The 18498-nt window shown below is 40.1% G+C and overlaps 1 protein-coding gene across 7 annotated transcripts in view; it reads left to right on the top strand.

Moving 5' to 3' along the window:
- ADIPOR2 (adiponectin receptor 2) overlaps positions 1-18010 on the top strand; it is a 104283-nt gene extending 86273 nt beyond the window's left edge. For all 7 annotated transcript variants that reach the window (XM_089671823.1, XM_089671820.1, XM_089671824.1 and 4 more), the window contains 6 exons: positions 289-408; positions 3963-4134; positions 7576-7762; positions 7865-8052; positions 12785-12978; positions 13344-18010. In XM_089671823.1, coding sequence (XP_089527949.1) covers positions 289-408; positions 3963-4134; positions 7576-7762; positions 7865-8052; positions 12785-12978; positions 13344-13472 — 990 coding nt within the window. In that variant the 3' untranslated portion in view covers positions 13473-18010. The remainder of the gene's footprint in view (positions 1-288; positions 409-3962; positions 4135-7575; positions 7763-7864; positions 8053-12784; positions 12979-13343) is intronic.
- Positions 18011-18498: the final 488 nt, after the last annotated feature.

Below are 18498 nucleotides of genomic sequence, written 5' to 3' on the forward strand. Positions count from 1 at the left end.
ATCTTTGTTCCTTCCCCCTCCACCCCCACTAACTTGTTTTGCCCCCCCAACTTGTTTAATGAATGATTGGGGGCACATTTGACCTTCCAGGTTTCACCTAGTTTGACCGTTCCCCTGGATGCAGCCAGACGTACTGCACACATGGTGCTTCTTCATTGCAACCAAACTGTTTGTTTTTTCCTTCTTTCTTTTTTTGTTTAGTTTTGATATAAATGTGAAATGTAAAAGTTATTAATACATAATCTGGAAAGTTTGTGTAATTTTCTTTTATGTTCTCTTGTGTTACAGAACTCGGAGGAAAGCGACAGCATAGAAGAGCCAGTGCAGGAGGATGAAGGTTTTATGGGAATGGCTCCTCTTTTGCAGGCTCATCACGCCATGGAGCGGGTGGAGGAGTTCGTCTGTAAGGTATGCAGACAGACCTTGATAGTCCATTCCTAATTTGGGTATCTGACCAGCTAATCTCCAACCACCAGCATTGTATTGTAGGAGAGGGTAGAAAGGAAGTCACACTCTTCCACATCAGAAGTATAGGGTATTTTCTTCACTTTTGGCAGAGGGATAGAGTAGGTGTCAAGATGTTTCAAAGAAATTGAGTTAAGATTTGGGCATGTTCAAATCATTACAAAATGAGCAAACCGTGTGGCTTGGTTTTGGGGCAAACAAATAGAATTTTGGAGGTGCAAGAAAAGAGGTGTTAAATCGCCCAATATAGATCTTTAGTTATCACTAGAAGAATCCTCAGAACAAGGAAAAAGGTCCTAATTCTTCTATACAGATCTTTAGTTATCACTGGACTACTATTCTATATGGACCAGCAGTTTTTTATTTGGACCTTATTCAGGATACGGTGTCCATTTCTAGAAGCATCGCTTACAAAAGATATTGATAGGATAGAACAAGTACAGAGTTTAGTAGCAAAAATGGTGAAAGGTCTGAGGAACAGAACATATCAGTAGAGACTGCAGGAACTTAAAATGTACAATCTTTGGGAAAATAACAAACTTTTTAAATACATTAAGTATGTGAATAAGGTACAGGAAGGGAATTATTTTTTAGTATGAAGCAAAGTTCAGGAACGGGGAGGTGCATTACCTCGTACTTTACAGGAACAGTGGTTGATGCTTGGAACAGACTTTCAGCGGAGGTAGCAAATCGGTCAGCCAGCAGTAAGTCAATGTAAACACGGTTGGCACAAATGCAGATCCATACCAATGCCATTAAAAAGAGCAGACTCTATGGACCACTTGGTCTTTTTCTCCCATCATTTCTTAGTTTTCTCTTTTGTTTAATTTTTATTTAGCAATTTAAATACTTGTGAAAACAGCATGGTTTTTGGTTAGACCAGAATACAACTATAGCTGTTTCTTCTCTCTAGTGTCAGGAAGTAAGGTTCTACTTCTTCATCCCTCTGTCTCGGTGTTGCTCTTTGTGACAGGTTGTCACCAGGACAGGATATAAGGTGTGAAATGGGGAACAGTAGAGACCTGGCAGAGGATTTATCCCTTCTACACGCAATGCAAAAGTTTATAATTCAGTGTATTGTGGGCATCTTCCAGCAACAAAGGAAGATGCCTTTGATCTGTGCTGGGGATTTGCCAGACATTCATCTCTGTGCTAGGAAGCGACAGGCCACTCATTGGATCTTACACTGTCTGCTGAGATGTCGGCAGCAGGTAACATGTAAACATTGCTCCTCGCATTCCTCTTCGCCTTGTATCTGCAGTGACGTCAGTTTCTATTTCAGCACAATGTCGCTAGTGATTACAGGCCAGAGTTCACATTTCCTGTAATCAGGGATGAGAGTTTAGTATGTGGTGGAGGGGAAGAAAGATTTCATGGTGGGGTATCCTAAGGACATGCTCCATGGAGTCCTAGTGAGTTTGTTTTTAGGCGATGCTCCGTGTGATCTCATTGAGTTACTTGGAGCTTCTGGTTTATCCTTGGTGAGACATGCATGCTTTTTGTTCACATGCATGGCTTTTTTAAGCGGTTTTGTGCATTTTTGCACATTTTGATCTGTGGGTTGGGATCTTCTCAGGGAACACATCATTTAAGCTGAAAATATGGCTAAACCACAAGCAAAAAGGTTTCTTTTTTACACTAAATCGTTTCAGAGGTGCCTAATTTATTCTCAGTCAAAGGGTCCCTCAGCGGTTTTTCAATTTGCTGTCCGTTGTCACTGCTTCCATGTATTCTATAACACAACATCATTGCAGCCATGTGAAGTGGTGGCTGAAAAAGTGTTTGACGTCTTGGTTGCCACCCATGGAGAACAGGCCTTGAGTATTGCAAACAATGACGATAATCTGCGATGTAAGCTATAGCAACCAGTCCAGAATTTACATTTCTGGAGGTCTGATTAAGTGGTGGCTGTTTGTACAGTTTGAGGTGACCTCTACAACCAATCTCTTTGAATTTATTGAAAGGATTTCAACTGAAATTTATTGAAATGGTCTCCCTTTTGCAGCTAAGGGTAATGTGTTTTTTACATTGGGTTACAATGTGTCCAGAGTGTGTATAACAGCACTGTACAGGGTTCTGCCTTTGTTACTGTTATGATTACTGATAATCTGCATGACAGTGTCTGTATCAACATGAATTTAGGCAGTTTAGGATTCTTGATAAGCTGGATGACAGTGCTCCCTTAAGCCTACTCTACACAATGAGAAAATCGGACAAAAGAAAAATACAGCCTTTGGTGCGATCATCCGATAATCAGATTGTTAGTTTCCTAGATTGTAAACTCGAAAGAGCAGGGCCCTCAAACCCCTCTTGTATTGTTTTGTTACTGTACTGTCTCATGTACTGTCCCCCACTATAATGTACAGCGCTGAGCATACCTTTTGGTGCTATATAAATACTGTATAATAATAACCTGAATTTAGGCAGTTTCTGATTACTGATAAGCTGGATGGACAGTGTCTGTATCCACATGAATTTAGGCAGTTGATAGAGTAGTAATGGTCAGAGAGAAGAAAAGGACAGTCTCAAAAGCTGCACATCACACAAAACCCCGGAGTAAAGCAGTGTTCATTTTGACATCAAATTTTGATTTTACTTTTAGTCAGTCTTTTGACTAAAATGCCATTTTAGTTTGTCATATTTTAATCATCTGAATTGTTTTAGCTTGTCGTATTTTAGTTGACTAAAATCTTCAGTACGTTTTTTAGTCGACTAAAATGCGACTGAGTTTAGTTAAATTGTAATGCATTATTTAAACATTTCTCTAGAATTTTATATATTCTTGGATTAAAGAATCTAATAAGATTTCATTTTAATCATAGTCTTTTAACTAAAATGCCATTTTAGTTTTAGCTGTATTTTAGTCAGCTAATTTTATTTTAGTTTTAGTTGTATTTTAGTTGACTCAAATAGTGTTAATTTCGTTGACGAAAATATTTTCACCAATTAAATTAACACTGCTGTAAAGAGTAAGGGCAACCTCAGCCTACATTCCATCCAGACCCTGCTCACATGGGGATCCCCATGACTAAACCCCACAGGCGGGGAGAAACGCGTCGGTCGTGTGGCCTGGACGCAGTCTAGGCTGAGGCTGATCCTATGCTTTACACAGGGGTTTTGTGTAAATTGCTGCTTTCAGGACTTTCCTTTTTCTTGTCATTGATATCTGCGGAGCTGAGACAAGCTCTTTCCCTGCCTCTGTTCTCAGCAGCTGACAGCAGGCAAGGACCTACCAGAGCCTTAAGCAGCACCCTTCGTTCTGGTATGGGTTAACTGTCAGACCTTCACTTTTAATTCCAAGAGTTGGCTTGTTCTTGGGTTTAGCACTAATGTACTCTATAACCTGTCTTGTTCTTCCACAATTTTGTTGCATCCTATTGTTCTAGGTGGGCTTCTAGAAAGGCCCCACTAACTCAAATGTTAAATGCATGTGTCCACCTTTTTGATGTGTTTTTCTTTTCTTTTGTACTTAAATTTTTGTTTCTCCATGAATACAGGTGTGGGAAGGTCGATGGCGAGTCATTCCTCACGACGTGCTCCCGGATTGGCTGAAGGACAATGATTATTTGCTGCATGGTCACCGCCCCCCCATGCCTTCCTTTAGGGCGTGCTTCAAGAGCATCTTCAGGATACACACAGAGACTGGCAACATCTGGACCCATCTTCTTGGTAAGCTTCAAAAACGAGGAATCACCATCCACCATTCATCCACCAGCGATGGTACTTGGTAATGGAGATTGTGTTCATACGGACCCAAACCATTCACAGTGCAGATGTCATGCTTTTAGAAGCAATTGGCTGTAAGAATGGATGTTCCTTGTTGTTGATACCCTGGCAAAAAAATCTGTGAAGTTAAAAAGAAACGCACAAGACGTGATCTCCTGGCTCTTTCTGCAAGCCATTTCTTTTGTAGCTGCAGAAAACGCACATTTGCAGATTTCTTTCTTGAGCCCCTCCATGTACTGTTGCAATCACCAAGCAGGACAGACATCCTGAGCTGAAATCTATAAGTTTGCTGTACAGAATATACCCCACTGAGGTCACACAGGCCATGATTGCGTTTTTAAAATTTCCAAGTATTTATGGATTGATCTGCATCCTGGAAATCAGATCAGTGGTACAGTGTAGATGTTCTCATCAGCCTAATTCTAACTTTATCTCCTTATCCTTCATCCCCTATCATTATGGGAAAGAGACAGATCACCATGTGTGCCTCACTCCTCTTCTCTTGTGTAATTGTGACTCATTGTTTTCTTGATAACGCCCAATACTATGCTATGGTATAATGACTCCTCCCTGTGGATGTTATTTCTTCACATCCATTATATCTCTGCTCCATTTCCTAGCTTCCCACCCTGTGTAAAAACCCACAATGCACTTCTGTGTCTTACTGGGAAAGGCAGGTTGACTTAAAATATGGCAGCTGTCCAAATCCATGGGTAAGTAAAATAGGAATTGGGCAGGGCAAATTCCCCAGCTCCACTATAAATACAGTGATTACACAAAATATATTAAACAAAGCTTTGTGTCCCTATAACGAATTAGCCAAGATGAAATTAAAATAAATAAATTATATATATAATTATATGGTAATGAGGAGGCGGGATCATAGTGATGATGAGGGGTCATGTGTGGCGAGGGGGGGGGGGGATGAGACAGGTCTCCATTTTTTTTTTTTTTTTTTTTTTTTTTTTGTTAGTCCATCAAAAATTGAAGTGGGCAGGAGTGACACCACATCCTTAGAATCTCAGAGCATGAGGGGGTGGTAATAGTGATGAGGAAGAGGGGTTATGGTAATAGAGAGGTCTGTGTTCTTTGTTATTCACCAGAGGTTAAGTAGGCAGGGCTGACACCCCATGCTTGGGAATTTGCAGTTGTGTTCCGATGTCAAAAAGGAAGGTAAGGGAACACTAGATTTTAGCCACATTAACACATATATCTTTCTGTGCTTGCAGCATGTTTAGAGGGATAAAAAAACACAGGGAAATGCGCATGTATTCCAGAGATGTACTAAATATTTGTTTTATTTTGACTCAACATACGCAAGCAAATGTTGAAACCGTTTTTAAATTTCTTTTCTCCAAGACTAGTTTCCTTAACTAGTGCTTGCCACGGACAGGGAGATTTGTTGTGTATTTTAGGACAAAAGAGAATGCCTTGAAGTGCGTGCCTATGAAGTATGTTTTATAAAAATGCTTCTTAAAGGGTGCGCACAAGAGTAAGGCGATTGCATGTAAAATTCAAAGTTAGGTTTAAAACATCAGGCTAGATTGACCAAATGTTTTCCAGTATCAGAACGCCGACTGCAGCCAGTAATACATAATACGGTGTTTCTGGGGCCACCTGAGACTAATACATACAGTACTTCATGAGGACAAAGTACTCTTTGTCCTTTCCTTTGTTTTATTTTTTTACACAGCAGGTTTCTTTGCTGTCCAACCTTATTGAGTGCTGAAGAACTTTTCTGTTTCTAAAGGCAAGTTGAGTTTCCAAAAAATAACTTTAGAAGACTCTAACATAAGCTGCAGAACAATCCTTGTGGTCACTATCATGTTTTAGAACTCATACAATATAGGAAACTTGGTGGTTACAAAAATGTTTCCCCTTTCCAGATCTTCTCATATATTGCACACTGATGGTTTGTGTGTGGACACCAGCCCATAGACCTCTACTGTGATCTTCTAGGGCCCTAGTTGTGTCTGTGAAATATTGTCAAAGCCTTCCAAAATCTCAATGGGGGGCAGTCTGTCTGAACAATTCTCCAAACCAAACTAAACCTGTGCTGGAATTTATAGGTAAATAAAACCGTTGGATAGTATATGCCACTGTTGAGGAATCAAATCAGCATGCTCTACAGATCAGGGACATGATGTACTTGTGGGTATAGTTGCATTGGGGAAGGGCTGACACACACACAATGTGTATATGTATGTGTATGTGTGTGTGTGTGTGTGTGTGTGTGTGTGTGTGTGTATGTATATGTGTATATATGTGTATATGTATATATATATATATATATATATATATATATATATATATATATATATATATATATATATATATATATACATATATATATATACACGTTTTTACGCATTTAATGTGTTCTGCGGGACTTTTCGTATTGCGAAACATTCGTAAACCGAAACGCGGTTTCCCATAGGAATGCATTGAAAACCAATTAATCTGTTCCGGAGGTCAGAAAAAGGTAAAACAAAAAAGTCTTTTATCTGTTCAAAACTCTTTATAAAGTGCACTTTAAATGCATAGTACTGTACAGGGACATTTTAAAAAAAAGTGTGTGTGTGTGTGTGTGTGTGTGTGTGTGTATTTATTTTTTTTATTTCATCTTGGCTATTTCGTTAGAGGCACACAAAGCTTTGTTTAATATATTTTGTGTAATCACTGTATTTATAGTGTACCTCACCTTGATGTGGTGTTCAGGTCACAATTATGGCGAGAACATAGCTACTGTGCCACCAAGAAGATCACATTGCCTTTTGCCCTTTTACAGATAAAATGGAGAATAAGAAAACTTTTTTTTCTTTTTTTTTTCCAATTGTGAAGTTTCTAGGTTTGTTTGCATTACATTGTCCATCTGTGTTGCCAGTGGCATGGTGGTATTTAGAAATAAGAGGAAGGGTGAGGAATATGTGATGGGAGATTGGAGCCTAAACAAAGGCAGCTGCTCACTGTAGACTGTATACAAGCTGCTTCCTGAACCTCCTGGGGTTATCTGTTCATCTGTATTGGTGTTTGTGTGCCTCCTACTGGCAGCATTGTGGAACTTTTCTGAAAGGTTTTATCATGCTAAGTGGGGATAAAGCTGGTCTATCTTTGAGTAACCCGCACCTAATCTAACTTTAATCATTTTCCAGTGCACTGTTAAGAAAATGAAGCCTTTACTTTAAAACAACACTGTAATCAAAACATATTTTGCTGTTAATTTTCATATATTTGCTTGATTTTTCCACTAGAGAAATGACAGGTTTGGGTACAAGGAAAGGTCATAACAGAAATACAACAACCTATTCACTTAATTGTTTAATTAAAGAAATTTGCCTAACACCCCACCCCACACCATACCTAAAAACTTTGTGTTTGTTGCAGGCTGTGTCTTTTTCCTATGTCTGGGTATTTTCTATATGTTTCGGCCCAACATGGCGTTCATCGCTCCAGTACAGGAAAAGGTGGTGATTGGGCTCTTCTTCCTGGGTGCCATCCTTTGCCTTTCATTCTCCTGGCTTTTTCATACTGTGTATTGCCATTCAGAGGGAGTGTCACGTGTCTTCTCCAAGTAAGTTCCAGAACCAACATTATCAGAGAAAAAATATCTTGTAATGCCTCCTTTCCTAGGTTTTTGACCCTATTCTATTTTTTTTTTTCTCTCACTCTCCAGGTTGGATTACTCTGGAATTGCACTTCTCATCATGGGCAGCTTTGTTCCGTGGCTTTACTACTCGTTTTACTGCAACCCACAGCCATGTTATATCTACCTAATAATCATATGCGTCTTGGGGATCGCCGCCATCATCGTATCACAGTGGGACCTCTTTGCAACACCTGAGTATCGTGGAGTAAGGGCTGGTAAGTACCTCATATTCTACAACAGCCACAAGTGTTCTGTGTGTCTACCTGTTCAATACGGCCTGGCAAGAGGACGTATCTCGACTACTTTCCTAAAATTCTAAAGTTGAACTCTGTACAAGAGTGAACAGAAGGCTAGACTCCTCTCCTGGACTGAAATTGCTTACTCTGATTTCACTGCACAATAACCAAAACCATATTTAAATAAGGTATTTATTGATAACAGGAAGGATTGACTTTTTATTAGGCAGAGGTGCTTTTAGGAATGTCCGGGGCTTTAATAAACAAAAGGGGCTTTATGGCGACTTAAACTTTTAATGTTTTTCGCATTGTGCTGCTTACCTCCCTGCCTCCAGCACCGCACCCGGGGACAAGCAGGGAGGGGAGAGACCTTGCAGTGTTTTGAGCTCTGATTGGGTGCTCATCAGGTAAGGGGAGTGTTGGGTTCTGTGAGCACTCAGCAGAAGTGCATTTGCTGAGCGAATTAATGAGGCACTGACCCCTTCAGATTACCCTCTCACACAGAAGCACTTGGGTGCTCAGTAGAAGCGCATGCTGAGGAGCCAAATCAAGCTCTGGTGTCTGCTTCTTTAACAACTTGCATACCAGGGCAATGCTGACATTTCTCTCCACATATAGAAATCTGCATTATTTTCTTAGGAAGTTACTTAGATTCTCCATACATATATATTTATTTATTTATTTTTTTATAAAGGCCCTATAGAATAAAATGATGGGTAATGCAATTTTTTGTCACACAGTATTTGAGCAGAGGCTTTACAAAAACTGTAGCTGCTGACTTTAAAAAGAAAAAAATAATAATAATAAACTTTGCTGCTTGCCCACAGCAGGGCTAATTGTAAAAAAAAAAAAAAAAAAAAAAACACCTCCCCGTCGCCCGGTACTGCATGTCTCGAGCATCGGGTGATCTAATCTGCGCATCCCTGGGTTGATTTACTAAAGACAAATATTATTTCAGGTACTTGTATAGCCCTGTTAATTTATGCAGCACTTTACACACATTATATATAATTATATATATATTCCCTTGCAGAATGAACCGTGTAGTACACCAATGAGCATTAGAAGCTGCAAATCAGATAGAATCCGCCTCATTGCCTGGCTTTGGGACATCCAGCATCATCTAGCTCTTTTCTGTCCAGACTGACTTTATTTTGTGCATGGTCCCAGTTTAACCCCCCTGGCGGTATTCCTGAGTGTAGCTTAGGGTTAACTTTCAGTACCAGAAGCGGTAACCCCGAGCTACACTCGGGAATACACAGCAGCGTTGCTCAGGGATCCCTCCAGCAGTTACCTTGTCCTGTGCTCCCGTGATGTCCCCCCTGCAGTGTCCCCAGCAATATCCTCCGGCCAATGCCAGCATCTGTCTTCCGGGTTCCGTTCCCTGTGAGCATTGGGACGTATGGGACGTACGGGGGATGGAACCTGCAGGAAAGTCAAAAATGTGACATTCACTCAATACACTAAAATCTGATAGTATTACATTACTGTATCAAAGCATTTCAGATACATTTTGTCCCGAGTGCTTTGTCCTGTGCTCTGCCTGCATTTTTACTGTTCTTTCTGCCTGGAAACTGAGAAACGTCAATGGCATCCAGAAAGCGTCCCTTTTAGGTCAAAATTGGTTTTAGACTGGCTAGAGAACAGCGATAGTAAATTAGAACCACTTGCAGAATTGAGTGATAATGATTCGTGGGGAAATTTGTCATCAGACACTGAAACCGATTCTGCGACTTTGCTCAGTGATGTGCGAACTTGGTGCTATATTTCAAATTTTGGTTTTATTACATTATTGAATTAAAATTATTATTATTTTTTATGATTTTATAATTTATGATTTTGTGCTTCAAATTTTATCATACCCGGAATGTTTACTAGACTTTTGTTCGGACAGATTTCAGTGAGTTATTCCTAAAAAATTACAGGCCGACAATAAAAAAAACAACATATTTCCATGAAAAAAATGTACCGCTTTGAGCACAGAAATACTGACATAATCCTACCAATAGGGAGGTTAAGAACAAATAAACTGAGGAGCTCTGTCCACCTTCAGTCAAGTGTTCTAGTTTTCAGCAATGAGGCAGATTTAGAATCTGTCTGCCCATTCTGTTACTCCCTGAAATTTAGGGAGTCACCACAAAAGTAAGTGAGTGAAAGCCCTCCCAGTGGGGACACAGACAGCAATGACTTGTTCTAACTAGTTTGACAACAACCAAAGAAAAGTGAATTTTGGGGCTTTAAAACTGAACTCCAGCTTTACATTCAGTCTTGCAAATTTGTACAGGCTGCTGTTTTGTACTGAATTTGCTTACTCTGGTTTCACTGCACACTATGGGTTCTCACAATGTGCATTGAATATTGCAGCAAGCCACACAGAGCCCACTTAATGTCCTGGCTGGAGGACATTTATTCACCTTTCCACCCCAGCATGACTGACCCTAGCCTGCCCCTTTCCATTCAATAGGTTTCAATTTTAATCATGAAAGCTTAGCAGTCAGGTATCCACCCAACATCCTAGCTGCTCCTACTAGTCATGATGTTCCTGCATTATATAAAGATGCACAGAGACCCAGTGATGACACCATTGGGTCTAAATTAAGGTCTGTAAAAAGGTTTCATTTAAAAATCTATCATTAGAGTATAGATACATTTCGGGGAAGGTAATATATAAGTAGGTTAAACTTCTGGTTAAGATCAGACAGTTTCCATTTCAGTTGTTGTTGTTAGGCTGTATCTGTGCCATGTTTTTATGGTTCCAGGCAGTTGTTTCAAGAGTCCTAAAGGAATATTAGTTGTAACTCCACTCACAAATAAACCTGCACTGCATAAAGAAGCGGTGCCAATAGCTTCTCAGGCTGTGTGTCTCTGACCATAGTCACAGTTGCCGAAGTTAATCCCCAAAGAAGAGTGCACTGGCCTGACAGGGAAGATTTGGGAGATGTTGTTGGGTCAGATGGCGGCTTTTGAGATTTATAATTGGAGTGTTTTCATCGTCTTGGCTCTGCGGTGTAATCTCCTACCCTTCCTTCTATCTAATACTTCCTGCTAGGATCTGACTCCTCATATGGCTAATAATCAGCATGTAAATCTTGTTCTACCAGACTCAAAAAAAAAAATCATTCCAGAATTGTTAGTAATGATGTCAGAGCCAGCACCACTATAAAATCTGATTATAATTTGTGATGTACAATGCATAATTTAATTGGGAAATGTAGAAATACTTCCTGCATTACTGAGTCGGAGGGACATACACCCCAAGTCCGAGTACATACACTAGTTTTCAACAATGTAATAGGTACATCTTAAAGCTGAATGTTAGTGTATGTCCTTACCTTGTACCCCCCAAAGATGTCCCTTCTGCTCCCAGTTCCTCGTTACTTTTAGTATGTGCAATCAGGTGCTGCTGTTATGTCCATCAGCAAAAATAATGTTGCCCTGATGTGTTTCCTCCGATCTGTAATTTACCCGGAGAGCTGTCGCCTCCTTCTGGCAGGTATAATTACACTGCTCCTGGTTGTGTCCTGCCTGCAGGTCTAACCAATGCCCACAGTCCGTGAACAGCCTTAAGTGACACCTGTGTGCATACCCAGCATTTCAGTGGATTCCCATTGAATTATGGGATTTGTCATTTTTAATCAAAGACCCCATGGTGTCCAGCCACATGATGTTGCATCCCAAAAAAAATAATAATTACCCCAAGAGTAAGGCATTGTTTCAAGCTGAACTCCAGAATAATGTCCACTTTTCCTCCCTGGACAATAAAAATGCTTTTAAATTGGAAGTAAAAGCTTCCCATTCCCAACACCCACGTCACCTATGGTTTGGAAAAGAGTTCTTTTGTAAATACCTTTTTTCTTTTTTTTTTTTTCCCCCCCTTCTGTTTAGTCATGTGATCTGTGAGCCACATCTTGACAATGGGGCTAAATTCCCAGAGCCCATCTGCTGCAATGACACACAGGAGCTGGAGTCCACAGATTACATGACCACACTGAAGTCGATTTTTAAAAAAATAGGTATTTACACAGAACTCTACTACAAATAGTAGGCAAGTGTGGTTATGAGGTGGGGGACAGTTTTTAACATTAATTGTATTGGCTTTTTTTGTTTTCACTTTTAAAAGCATTTTTATTGTCCAAAGGTGAAAAGAGAAGCTGAACTCTAGGTTCAGGCCAAGACGTGGCCACATGCAGTCTTTTCCTTCATTGTGTGACTGCACTCAATATTTTTTTTTTTCCTTTTCTAGTATAGAATAGCTTGTTTAAAGGCCAACTATAGTGAGAAATATTTGGTAACTGTATGGGGTTACAGCTCTACTGTGATTTCACTACAGAACAAACAGCGTTGTCACCCTATTAAAGGAAGTAGAAAAAACCTTCTCCACTGGCAATAGTAACACGTAATAATACAGAGGTAATGTGATAAAAAATAACTGCAGTGTTAATGCTACTGACAGACTCGTATGTACGTTTTTTATTTTGCCTATAGAGCCACTTTAACAGTGGGATTTCAATCCCCCTTATTTTTCTCTACTATGACATGGCTTGTTTAACTGTCACTGAGCGTGTGCATATCTGACAGCTGAAGCGATACATTATAGATCAGAACCAGTTTAGTTAGTTATTTTTTACACTGGAATGAGTGCTGAGGAATTTTTTTGTTTTGCTCATCTGAGAGCTTGTCACATGACCTGTTCTTATGTCCCCCTCTGCAGGTGTGTTTGTGGGTCTGGGCCTCAGCGGGATCATCCCCACATTGCACTTTGTCATTGCTGAGGGGTTCCTGAAAGCCGCCACCATGGGCCAGATTGGCTGGTTGATTCTCATGGCGTGTCTGTACATCACAGGAGCTGCACTGTATGCTGCCCGCATTCCCGAACGATTCTTCCCTGGAAAGTGTGACATCTGGGTAAGAGCTGCATACCATCAATGTGTCTCTTTTAGTCACTACAGATTGAGATATTGTAATTTTACCCGAAGTAATTTTCCATATTTACATATGTATGATAATTGTGACTACTTTTAGTATCTAAATCTAATTTTTGCTGCTATTGGAGATTTATCCTCACTTCCTGTCTGGTGAAACTGTTATCACTGGAACAGGGATCTCTCTTAACATTGCATGGGATAGCAGTAAAAAAAACCTGAAGAGCTTCAAATCTTTGCCTAGCCTTTCCTGAAAAAAAAAATTGCTAGACACACTTCAAAACTAAACCGCTAATTTATATAACCAAAGATTGTTCTAGCCATTAATTTTCCTCTCTCTTTTCACAGTTTCACTCCCACCAGCTGTTCCATGTGTTCGTCGTGGCCGGAGCTTTCGTCCACTTCCACGGAGTTTCCAACCTCCAGGAATTCCGCTTCACAGTGGGTGGCGGCTGCGCAGCCCAGGAGGTGCTGTAAGAACCTCGCCACTATGGAGGGGGGAACGCAACACAGTCCAAGAACAACCTACCGCACAGGGGTGGGAAAGAGGAGAGAAAGGTTTCTCACCCAACCGCGCAAAGGAGCGGAGGTGAAACGGAGGCGGACGCACAAAAGCCCAGACAAACTGTGGAACTAAACCATCTTACCTCAAACATACAGCACCGAGTGTATGAAGTTTAATTTATTCCTGGGGAGTGGGTCACATCTCTTTTACCCTTTCCGATTTGGTGGGGAAGGGGAGGGGGGTTATGGTCTCTCCGCACTGACGCGGTTTAAATTATACTCTGCAGCTTGAGCTTCCGACCGAGAGAGAATTACCTGTGTGTCTCGTGGTCAAATGTCCAAACATCTATTTATTTTTGTAACTACTTCTTCTGGAATGGGGTGGGGGTCTTTAATAATTATTTTATTATGTTTCTTTTTAACCTCTGGTAAGGTTCTCGATTTGTATTCATGGTGGTGTTTCTGTTCTGTGATCATTTCTGGGAAGACTTGCAGGGGATGGTCGGCAGATTTGTGCAAATAAAACATACAAAAATTTCTAATTTTCTCTTTAAAAATTAAAATGTTTCTAGACCTTTTCAAAAATAGATGTGACAAGTTTAAGGACAAAATTACAAAACTTCTGTTATGTTTTAAGGATTATTTGTACCGTTCACTGTTTCATGGACATGTTTTGCACAAGTGTGGAGCAGGGCGTGCTGATTGGCGGATTGTGAGTCCATCCAGAGACAAAGCACAGTTACTGTCTTGGGGGACTTTGTTGGGTCTTACTCTATGAATCGATAACATAAGAAGACCCTACGTGTTTTCATTTTAATGGAGGCCTAGGATGTGATCCCATAGTGAGACCACATTTACTACAAACAAAAGGCTTCCTAAAATATCTTACACATTGGATGCGTAGCAAAAAAACTTGTGGCTGCACTGGGGATGTTGGTGGGTTTTGCTCTATAAACTGATAAAGTAAATATGGCTTATAAAAGAAAAAACTTGGACAAAAACTCCTGATTTTTGGGGACTCAGAGTGTGACCCCATTGCAGAGCCACAGCCATCGATAAATGGACTCTCAGGATGTGTCAAACAGTGGATGTGTAGGAACAAATAGGGCACAGTGTTGAGCAGTCATGTTGAATCTTCTCTATAAAACATGGATGTTAATAAATTTTTAGTTTCATATTCAAATATAACTCAAGACAAAGAGTTCAGTGATAAATGTGATTAGTGATTTTTAGCCATGATTTTTTTTTTTTTGTTTGTTTTTTTTTTTGCATGCTCCCTTTGGCAAAATTAATGAGCTGTGGGGTAAGCCCAAGTATAAATCCACGGTTTCCCCTCTGCATGCTCTTTTGTTCATATCTGCACATCCAATGCTATGGACTTTTAACTATTATTAAGGTCTACTTGAAGCAACCTCAACAAGACTTGGCCTGTACAAGTTTTTGTTTTTTTTTTTTTTGTTTTTTATAAATGTCCCTAAGACCCAGACAGCTTTTAGGCTTAAGTTCATTATTTAAAAGTGGGCTATCATCTGATATAAAGAACACTAACTTCAGAAAAGAAATTATACAGTGTTCAAAGATAAATAAAATGCAAAATTGGCAGACCGTTTTTTTTAAAAATGTTTTCCCGCATTTCAGTTAAGGCTCCCACCTAGGATTCTTCTTTTGCATACAAAAAAATAGTAGGGAGCCCAGTACCTATCACTAATATATATCTCACGGCAGGAGACTGGTACCTGTAGTTCACAGCAGTTGGCAAGCCATGGATGGTGCTGAGACCAGCAGACGTACATACCCAAGGATTATCATATTAAAAATGTTCTAATACAAACACGTACCTGTAAAATAAATTGTACATACTTACCGTTCCTGCTTCCATTACCAATCATTGTCGTGCTGACCCCTGGTCACTGCAGGAGAGAGTAGTTATATGGGTTCAGAGGGAAAACCAGGGAAAGCTGCAGGGGACAGTGGAGATGAACACTTCCAGAAATGTTAGTCTCCTGGTATACTTGGGGTGACCAGTTCTGCACAGAACAGGATTAAAACCGGTATGTGTTTGGACAGGGACTCTTTAAATGTTGAACACTCAATAAATCATATTTTTGAGATTTAGCAATTTAATGTTAAGTGGTCTGTTAAATGCAGAATTAATATAATAAGATGCCCCTTCTTGCTAAAATGTCAGAAGTTAAGACTAGTTTCTGTTGCCCTTTAAATAACACCAGATTCTTCTGTTCTGTGTTGCATCAGAGGAAGGAGGATGTGGTTGCTATGGGTAACAATGACATTTGTCTTTTCAGATATTTTGATGAACTATTCTTTGCATTAGTCATTGTAGGGAGATGTTTACAAGCATTCAGGATTATGGTATCCGTTTCACCTGGATTGCTGTGCACATGTCCCTGTTCTGCATTGTATTTTATCAGTATTGATCATAGGGTTAGATTCTGTAGGAGATAGAGGTGGGGGTCTTTGCAGCTGCAGTGTGCATTTTTATAGTGCAGTTGGCTACAGCATAACTGTTTAGATGGCAGCTTGGAAGTTTTAAATACTTACTCCCTTTGACTTGGGCATTAAGGATAACTTAAATGAGCCATTACCAATACAATGCCTATAGCCTCACAAGCATGAGGGTAATGGTTTCCTTTCTGACACCACATGAGCAATCAAAAATTTCCTGGATCAAGGTATTCCTATAATATTCTTTAGAACAGTAAATGTATTTGACACCATTGTAAAAGTATCAGGGTCAGACACCCAGCCGACACCACACTTGTTCCAAAGTATTTTTTTCCTTTAAAGGTAATGGGGAAGGGATTTGATCCTCAATCAGTAATATTGGTGCCTGTATCTCCACTGGGGAGATTTTTCTGTTCTGTATCAATAGGAATGAAAATGAGGGGCCATCCCCCCCCCCCCCCGTCCTCAAGGGGGCTCATAGGCAGCAATGTGACTGTCTTGGAGACACCGCGGTCACCAGGACAGAAAGCAAGAAGACGTTTCAGCAGGGAAACAACTGGTGGATTTTACCCTTTCTACAACTAAGGACAATGAATGGATTTCCGCTTTGAAACAAGTTATTTGGCAACTTTTATATTGATAGAGATGTTGGAGAGAGGTAGTAAGGAGCTTCGTCTGTCCATCAGTATCTAAGTTGGCTTCAACTGACAGTGGAATCCAAGGATGTACTGACAACAGAATGCCATCTCCTGGCCAACTGAAGGCAGAGCTTGCTTCTGCTTTCCCTCTCACTCGATGTACTCCATCTTGCCTAGGGTCCTAATTCTTGTATCTGGAGTTCATTAAAACTTTAGAATAAGATTGCCATTCTAGGTGAGAAACTTGGATTACAGTCATGTTCCCCATTATGTGCATTTCTGCTTCCTCCTTTCTGCTCAACACAAATCTTAGTGCTCCTGTGCATTTGCTGAAGGCAGTTAGCTTTGGATTTCAGTATAAAGGAGCCAGGCACTGAATGGTGTCTGCTGCTTCGGAATTTCAGGTTCACCATAAAAGTTGTGGTTAAGGGTTTATTCAAGCCTGTGCAAATGTAACCCACGTTTGTCAGTGTTAACAGCCCCTTATAGTTTTTTAAAAATACACTGAACAAGCAGCTCATGCATGTGAAGCCACATGGAAATTACTGGAATTCTTATTTCTATCGAAAACTTTTGCTGAAGCAAAATGGGCAGGTTTCAGTAGACATAGTGTTGTGTAATTATAATTACATATGTTACATGAAAAGGATTTTTGTTTTGTATAGTTCTGCTACTTTATCTCCCCACCCATTGTCCTTTCTGCCTAGTCTTTTTTGTGCTTTTTTTCCATGTCTTTGTACCTTCCAGCTGAAGTTATTCCCACTGTTGAGATAACACAAGGCGGCTTTAGGCAGAGAGCCCAAGGCAATGGGGAAAAAAACAGTTTGGACTGAAAAGATATTTGATAATAAAAACAGACACTAAAAAGTCATATGTTGTGTTTGGAAAAAGGTTGCAGGAGATTTTATACAAAGAAATAACTTATTGTCATTTGATGGGAACATTTTAATGTTTTGATTTCATGATATCTACTTGAATGCTCTGCATACAGAAATTTCCCTTAAATTCTAGGATATGTCAAGACCCCCACAGAACAATGTGTTGCTGCACTCCAGTGGCAAGAGTGTCATTGCAGCAGATACTGCCTTGTTCAGCACACCTCACACCTCCCTGAGATGCTGGCCAAGTTTTACATCCTGGTTGCCTTACCTGTCTCGGCTCTCATGTGAGGGAAGGAGCATTGGCCAGATCTGCCCCATGCGCCCCCATTCAATATAGGCTGTCACCTGTTCACTCCCTGCTTCAGTCCTCAGTACTATGTGGCCTTGTTAATAATCTTTTATGTTTCTATGGTTTACTGTGAGACGCAGCAAAGCACACTGAGGGGGTGAAAGGCGATTTTGGGGTCGAATTCTCATTTCTCGCTGTAATATTCACTTTCTGGTAAATAAAAAAGGCATTTTAACATTGTATTGGTCTCGGCCATTTTTAAAATTCCGAAATTCTGTGTGTATGTTTTATGATGTGTGGTGAGGTTCACAGAAGAAAAAGTAGAAGACCTCTAAATGAAAACCCAATTCCTGGGTGTTATTCAAATCCCTATACACAGTTACTCACCTCTAATGGTAGAAACACAGTAAACCGAACAAAAAGTATGCAAGTGGTATGTAGATTGTGTTATGCTGATATCTAGTGGTAGAAAAACAATACAGCACAAACTATTTGTGCAGCTAACTTGACATGGAGACACTTACAGAATTTGCATTTTCCGGTAAGAAATAGAGCCAAAAGGTGCAAATTGTTAAAAATGTGCAATTGTTGTTTTTTTTAGGTTTAAATGGCACAATATAACTTTTTTTTAACTTTTGGGTAGACTGATGAGCTTTTGTCCTCGTAGCCTCTGACACTGGGACTGAAGGTTTGAAATATTTCACCTCAGTTTCAGTTCTGGTGATTCA

Source organism: Staurois parvus, unplaced genomic scaffold (assembly GCF_062004578.1).
Source record: "Staurois parvus isolate SC_StPar_1 unplaced genomic scaffold, SC_StPar_1.0 ptg000114l, whole genome shotgun sequence".
NCBI classification, from domain to species: domain Eukaryota; kingdom Metazoa; phylum Chordata; class Amphibia; order Anura; family Ranidae; genus Staurois; species Staurois parvus.